The sequence below is a fragment of the Cricetulus griseus genome, chromosome 5 (assembly GCF_003668045.3).
Source record: "Cricetulus griseus strain 17A/GY chromosome 5, alternate assembly CriGri-PICRH-1.0, whole genome shotgun sequence".
Taxonomy (NCBI): Eukaryota; Metazoa; Chordata; class Mammalia; order Rodentia; family Cricetidae; genus Cricetulus; species Cricetulus griseus.
Window position 1 is genome coordinate 168,506,914 of NC_048598.1, and position 8,095 is coordinate 168,515,008.

Sequence of the window (8,095 nt, forward strand, 5' to 3'; positions counted from 1 at the left end):
ATTCTATTTATAATTGTCTATGAATATTCTCTCCCCACATATAGTAGGATTCAGCTCCTAATAAATATCACTTCACCTAGAGACAAGTGTCCCAGTAAAAATGCATGGGGTGTGCCTAAGACTGAACTGGCACCCCTAAAATTGGGAGTCAGTGGAGAGGCCTGGGCAGTCTCAGGTTTTACTGGCAGTGGAACCAGTATTTATCCCCAGTGCATGCATGTGCTTGGGAGACCATTAGACATGGAGGGGTACACTTTAGTGCAATTATTTGGATGATTTTCCCCCTTGCCAATTACTTTCATACCCTCTTCCATTTCTACCATTTCCTGTTATGATCTTCCTTTCCTTCCTAAAAAAATAAAACACAAACCAAAAGAAAATCAACACAAGCAATCAATACCTATAAAATTCCCCTAAAAGAATATGGGCACAAACATCTACCACATATCTATTGAGCTGATTTAAGTGTTTGCCAATATTTCCCAAACAGTTGTTGAATCAAGAGAAGTAGTTAAGATACCCAGTGAGAATTCATTGGAGGAAATTTATTCTTCCTTTGCCATCAAGATAAAATTGCAATTGTGTCCTTGGTTAGGCAGGGAAACCTATTTTCACTTCCACTTTCATTGCTAGCACATCCATCTGGATTGAACCTTTGCATGGTTGTGTGCATTGCTGCAGCCTAGGTTAGTTAATGGGTTTATCTGTCCTGTTTTATCTGGAAAACACTCTTCCTTGGAATCAACTATTTCCTCTAGCTCCAAGAGTCTTTCTGTTTCCTCATCTCAATGGCTCCCTGAACCTTGAGGCATAATTTTCATGAGGCCATCCTGTTTAGATCTAAGGATTACAAAGTCTCACACTTTCTCCACATTGTTATGTTTCATATCCTCCGAGAGAGTTTGACTGGTATGGGCTGTTTGAAACATTAATAACTCAGTATAGCAGTATGTCATCAAGAGTCCTTTTATCATCATGCTCCTTTAGCAGGGTCATCGTCCCGGGTTTTTCCCATGACAAGCCCATGACTTATCTGCTCATATTTTTGGACACTTTAGCAGTGTCTATTATGGCTTCTATCTCCTGGAGAGGGCTTCAAAACCCATCACAGAGTGTTTGGTTATTGAGAAACTAATCTATTATTGTTTCAGTCTATTTGGTCAAGTGGTCACTGTAGTCCTAGGGTTTGTAGCTGGGTGATAATGGTGATTGTCTTCATCCTTCACTAGAATGCAGAATTCATTCCTGTTTCATGATTGAAAATCAGGAGTGTTGAAGCTTCTAGGTATACACCAGTTCAACTTCTCCATGTTGGCTGAGATACATTAGTCTTTCTTCAGCAATGAGGTCTAACAGTAAGGTTGCATATTAGCAATAGTCTTAGCAGTATGGCTGAGTTTTAGAGGTTTTCCTGGGGCACACCGTCAACATTTAATTAGATAGAACCTGATCATGTCACTGAACCAACATTCTTTTCCTCAGTTTTTTTTTTTCTCGATGAATATTGAACTTTGTTTCTCTTTATTGATCTGCTTGATCTTTTGTATGCTCTCTTTTCAGTTTTGGGAGGTTATACAAGGTTGGAAATTTACCATTTGCTCCAGCTTTCCATTTCATGCCAGTATACATTTTAACAATACATACAAAAGAAGAATTGGAGGAACCAGATTGATCAGGGCCAGCTCAGGAACATTGCACACAGAGAAATTAACTGGCACTCATGGGTGCTCACAGAGATATGGGAGCCTGTAGACATCTTACCCAGGCCCAACATATATATGTTATTGCTAAGTAGCCTGAGAGCATTGTGGGTTTCCTAATTGTGGAAGGCTGGTGGTCACTGATTCTTGGGCCTACTTATGCTACCCTTTTCCTCCTGCTGCTTCATTTCCCAGTCATATAGTAGCATATTATTCCATGTTTGCTTGATGTTCCTGGCAAGCCTGTCCTTTTCTGAGGGGATATGTCAAGAGGTTATATCTGGGGAAGACAGGAGAGAGTCTGCCGGAGGGCAACGAGGGGAATATATGGTCAGTGTATAATATATGAGGAAAGAATAAAAAAATACTAGGAAACGAGCAATTTGAGAGAAATGTGTAGACACCATTGGCTCCTAGATAGCCTTTTTTTTATATCGCTATATAGAGAAGAAAGAAACCTTGGCACTTTATCATTATTTATACTTACAGAGTTATTAGGAAACATTATTCCTGTAATATCATCCCTCTAAGAAACAATGTCAGATCAGATAAAAATAATAGAATAAAAATGTAAATCGCATAATCATGTATCAATTTATCTAATCTATTGAAAGAATAAAAACTTCAAAATAAGTTAGTTGTAAATATACATATGGTTTAACATACATGATGATAGCATAGATTTCTGAGACATGTTACATGAATTGAGTTTTATGACAGCAAATGACTATTATCTAATTCAGAATGATTTTCTACATTGTTTAAAGCACACTTTTTAGTATGTTGACAAATATCATATCATTTTCACCAAATTATGTCAGAGTAAAATATCCAATTTGGGAACAGGAAAAATGTGTAAAGCGAATGGCTTTTAAGGTCTTACCATAGAATTTGATAATGGAATTTTTTTCATAAAAAATTGCCTTTCTTTCTCCATGGATAGGCAAACATCTGTTAAATTGTTTACCATGATCATGTCCAATCCCTCTGATTTATTTCTTCAGGAATGTTGATTTTCGGGTACTATTTGTACTCTATACTTTCATTAAGAAAGTATTTCAAATATTTATGGTTGTATGGTTTCCATATTATTGAGGTTATTGAGAACTTAGTAGTGAACAAGAAAGAAAAGTTTATTAAAAAGAATGGTTATGAAGTAATTTGCTTGGCATAGATTGGTTAATACACTTTTATCTTCAGAAATGTTTGCCGAAGGGACATGATATTGTCTCCATATCAAAATGAAACCCCCTGTCACTTGCCAAAATAAATATTTCCAAATGATTCTTTACATTGCATCCATTTTTGGTGTAATAGCACCATACTTTGGCAATAGATTTAAACTGTGTTTTTCTCCTACTTTATCACTTTGGGTAAGGTGGTGTCTGTGTTCTTTGCCCTCTTCAATAATCAAGCTTCTATGTCTCTGCAATGTTCCTTATTTTCTATGTACTTAGATTCAGTACTCAACTTCAGTATGGTTTCCAGATTTGTTTTGGATGAGGCATAGTTTAATCCTATTTTTTGTGACCCCTTAGTTCATAGTCAATTGGCCTCCTATCTGACACACTTTGTCACATAGAACCTGAAAGGTATAAAATTTCCCTAACACCTACTTCTCTTTGTTTTACATCTGGTTTTCTCAGTTGGTGTTGACATGGATATTACCAATAAATTCACTAACAAGAGCAGTGAGAAGGTGCAAATACAGCTGGACCTGAAGGCCAGTGCCTCTGAAGAGGAGACACTTTCAGATCACTATGTCATCCTAAGGAGCCTTGGCAAAGGGAACTTTGCTGAGGTGAAGCTTGCCTACCACCTTCACACAGAGGTGCAAGTTGCTGTCAAGGTCCTCCAAAATGGAACCAAAAATGACTTCAGCATCAAGACGGAAATCGACATGTATAAAACTTTGGACCACCCGAATATTATCAAGCTGTTCCATATCATCAACATCAAAGAATATACCTATATAGTGTTGGAACATGCTGCTCGTGGAGATCTGGTGAGCTATATTGGGAGGGTGGGTCGTCTGCAGGAGGAGCAGGCCCAGCACATTTTTACCCAGCTTGTGTGTGCAGTTCACTACTGCCATGACAGTGGCATTGCTCACAGAGACATCAAGCTAGATAATATCCTGCTTGATGACAAAGGCAACATCAAGCTGTGCGACTTTGGCCTGGCCACCCGAGTCACCCCTGGACAGGGTACCAAGGGCTTCTGCGGAACCCTGGAATATTGTGCTCCTGAGTTGTTCTCTGGCAAGGAATACGATGCAAAGGCAGTTGACATCTGGAGCATGGGAGTGGTTTTATATATAATGGTGACTGCATCCTTTCCCTTCAAAGCCAACACCTATTCAGAAATGAAGGAGGAGATGCTGGATCCCAAGTACCACCTCCCTTCCACCCTTTGCAAAAACATAGCAAACATCATTGTGCAGTTGTTCACTCTGAAGCCTGAGCAGAGGCCCAAGATAGTTGACATTAGGCAGCAGCAGTGGCTCAAGACGAAGCAAGAATTTGGGAAAATCACACCATCCTTAGAGGCACTCTGGAACAACCTGAATCCCAGCATTGTGGTGCCTATGGGGAGAATGGGCTACCACCCCAAGGACATTACTGCTTGCTTACGTGAGAAGAAATTCAATAACATCATGGCCACATACCTAATTTTAAACCACAAGTCACCCTGTGACCAGTATAAATATGCTGCCAAATTCTTGCCGGGCCGTGATCCTATGTCCCCAGCTGATGCTCTCACTAGCTTTCCAACTCAGAGGGGACTGAGTGAGCTTGCTCTTTCCATCTTGCTGGAGGAACACCAGGTGCATGATGACAATGGATCAAGGAAGAAGAGGATGAGAAGCCTGAGCATGCCTGCCAGCTTGTGCTGCCAGCAGAAGGGAAACAAACATCCACCCCCAGCCCCGAAAATTGCTCCTAAGCATACTTATCTCAAGAGCAGATGTTTGGCACTAGATAGCATGATTTGCAAATCCTCATCCTCAAGATCCGTGTCTTCTGAGAGCAGTTCTTCTGCATCCTTCTGTTCCTGTGAAACACCCCAGGAAGTGAACACACCCAACAATGGCTCAGACACTCAGAGGTCAGGAAGCTACAGGGAGGTCCCTCACATTGTGAACACTACTGCCACATATGACATCCAGAGGGGTTCTCTTCAGACAACATCCAAGGACAGCTTTGGTGATGTCCCTCCTGAAGGCATACCTGAAATCCAGACATACTCCCTTCAGGCAACATCAAAGGAGAGCTTTGAAGATGTCCCTCCTGAAGGCAAAGCTGAAATGCGGAGATCGTCTGGTTGGGAAAACTCTAAGAACAGCTTTGAAGATGTCCCTTCTGAGGCTACAACTGAAATCCAGATTTCATCCATTCAGGAAACATCCAAGAACAGCTTTCACGATGTCCCTCCTGAAGACATTGATGAAATCCAGAGATCTTCTCTTCAGCAATCATCCCGGAAGAGCTTTGACAATGTCCTCCTTGAAGGCATACCTGAAATCCAGAGCTGTAACAGCTTGGAAGATGTCCTATCTAAAGACCTATGTGAAATCCCAAGACCTTTCCTTCAGGAAACATCGAATAACATCTTTGAAGATGTCCCTCCTGAAGAAATCCCTGAAATCCGGAAACCTTCCCTTCCGGTTACCTCTAAGACCAGCTGTGAAGATGCTCCTCCTAGAGGTGTAACTGCAGCCTCTGAGAGCCGTCTATCCCGAGGTTGGAAGAGGGTGAAGAAGACAATTGGACATTGTCTGAGACGACTATGCTGCTGTGTGCCAGCCTCCAGAAGAAGCCAAGGTTCTCAGAAGAAAGTGGAACCAGTGGAAGTGGGGAGCAGTGCAGTCCCACACATGCAGCTCCGTGGGGTGCCCAAGATGCACTCCTGTGTTCATTAGTCAATATATTTTCTAAAGTCCTCTGCAAACATCACCCATGACTTAGCTGAACTTAGACATAGAAGATGAGAAGCAGACATGGCAGAGGCATCAAGAATTAATTAGTTAAAAAAGGAAAGGATAAGAGGGGATAAAAAGTTTCAGGGGAAGAAAACTCCAAAGGCTATGGAAGAGTGTGAGGGGAAGAAACAATTGCAAATGGATTTCCCAGAAGGAAATAAGAGTCAAGAATATAAACTACATATTTCTAAGTACTTAAGACTTTGTTTTTCCTATGTCTCTATCTTCTGAAGTGATAAGACTCTATGAAGGTTGAGACATGGGATAGGAATTTCCCTGGTGTGACTCAGACAGCCGATTTGGGAGCCCTGCAGGTAGTTGAGATGGCAGTTTGTTTATTAACCCAGGAGAGAAGTCAAGTACAGTAGGAGGTAAGCCATATTCTTCCACAGGATTCTCCATAGACACCATAGTTAGCAAGGGTAAGTCCCATGGATGGACTTCCATGGCATTCTTCTCAGAATGAAATATTGTACCAAAATTCAACTCCAATCTGCCCCTTATTTCGAAGTCCTGATGGGATAGTCTCCATGGATTTACCACAGCAATGCTTATTTTCTTTCTTTACCTTCAAGATGAGGTCCAGGTAGATGTTTTGTAACACTGGGGGAAAGGTGAGCCTCTCCCTCCTCAGGCTCCCTTCTTTGCTGTCCTGTTTACAGCCTACCTACATCCCTTTTAGACATAATGTGCATGATTGGGACACTACTTCAGTATGCGAACAGGCCTGTTGAAACTGCCAAGATGACCAGTTTGGTATGGGTGGGTCACAGGGATCCCATAGGTCTACTCCAGGTCTGTTAATGGCAGTCTTTTCTCTCCTGCTATTTGCCAGGTCTTTTGGACAGGATCTTTTATGGAAGCTGATTTTCACCAAGTATGTATCCTGACTAATGTAGAAAAGAGGACATTAGCTGTAGTTCACAGAGGAGACTGCCTATGTGTAGACTTGTTGCTTGGAGGATACATTTCCTCCTTGACTCCTAGAGCAGGATTCCTGCAAAATACTAGGGAAACCATGAGAAATTATTCCCTGAAATCAGACCTCCTGAAGAGACCCTAATGATATTGGATACCATCCAATTTAATCAAGATTTGAGTTGAAAAATAAATCCTCTAGAGGAGGATAAATGACAGGTAATCTACCAGGGTATATCTCATAAACTTGCTGAAGAGCCCATAATGATGTTGGCCTAGGGGAGGTCACTTTGGAAGACAATGTGCATCATACCTGCCTCTTCAGTCTTCCAATTACACTAAAAGTAAACCTGCCATCAACACAGGTCTTCTCCTTGGGGAAAGTGGAACTCTCACCAAGCTTTTACATGGGTCTATAATATTCTGTGTCTTGTAGGTGCTTGCCCACATCCTGAAACACATACGCTGTCGATTCCTGACCAGAGGTTCTGCACACTCAGTGATGATGCCAGTGATGAAAAATTTTGGAAACCCTCAAAGATATTCAAGAATCAAGTCTAAAAAGAATAAACTTTAGATGAGCAAAAATGACAGGTAATCTACCTGGGTACATCTTACAAACTATAAAGAAACCTCCTAAAGGACAGTAAAGTGTTTCAATTTTTATCACTTGAAGACGTTTATTGTATGAAACAAATGAACTCTTGTCGAGGATTTCAAGGAGCGATTTTAACCTTATTTTATATCCCTTTTGATCCCAGTGACCTCTTTAATTTTTTTCCTTTTTTCATTCATTTATTTAACTCTTAAATAAAGTCATGCATAATGATTATACACAATACAGTATGTTCAAAATGGCATGGATAAATTAAACCAGTTAACATGTTATATCACACGAATTCATCTTTTTTTGAGAACACTTAACGTATAGTATCTTACAACTTTTAAAATATAGCATATTGTTACTAACCATATTTATCATACTCTCAGTAGACGTCAAGACTTCACAGAGTCCATGCTCTTGTCCAACTGCAGTTTTATATCCTTAAACCAATCATTTCCCCATTGTTAAAAGACAAACATTGAAGCCAAATAGCCACAATTCTGCTCTCTGTTACCATAAGTTCATCATTTCATATAACTTTACTACTTACTACTTACTAAAGATGATTCAAATTTGCATGCACATGCGAGCAATCTCTGAATCACCTTGGATTCATCACATATTTGAGTTTCAATTAATACATATATGGAGAGAGAGAAAGAGTGACAGACAGAGAGACAGCGAGAGAGAGGAATAACGGCCATGTTATGCATCTATAACAGCAGCAGCTCTTCCAGGTTCTGCAGATATTTGAACAAAGTTGTTGAGACATTCAGCACACTCCATTTAAAACACAAAAACCAAAAAAAAAACAAAAACAAACAACAACCACATAAATGTATAAAACAAAAACCCAGAAAACAGTTCTGTTACTCTTGTGGTACTTGACAC

At 40.3% G+C, this 8,095-nt stretch overlaps 1 protein-coding gene across 1 annotated transcript; it reads left to right on the plus strand.

The window, feature by feature from the left end:
* The first annotated feature begins 3,357 nt into the window (after positions 1 to 3,357).
* On the plus strand, positions 3,358 to 5,622 carry LOC113835854 (sperm motility kinase-like). The gene is made up of 2 exons (XM_027416972.1): positions 3,358 to 5,127; positions 5,173 to 5,622. The coding sequence occupies exons 1-2, from the start codon at positions 3,358 to 3,360 to the stop codon at positions 5,620 to 5,622; spliced, it is 2,220 nt and encodes a 739-aa protein (XP_027272773.1).
* The last annotated feature ends 2,473 nt before the right edge of the window (positions 5,623 to 8,095 follow it).

Bases quoted from the DNA above. Each gene is read 5' to 3' on its own strand.
- LOC113835854 (XM_027416972.1), top strand. From the start codon at position 3,358: ATGGATATTACCAATAAATTCACTAACAAGAGCAGTGAGAAGGTGCAA. The intron at 5,128-5,172 runs GTCCCTCCTGAA...TCTTCTCTTCAG, and splicing joins CCAAGAACAGCTTTCACGAT to CAATCATCCCGGAAGAGCTT.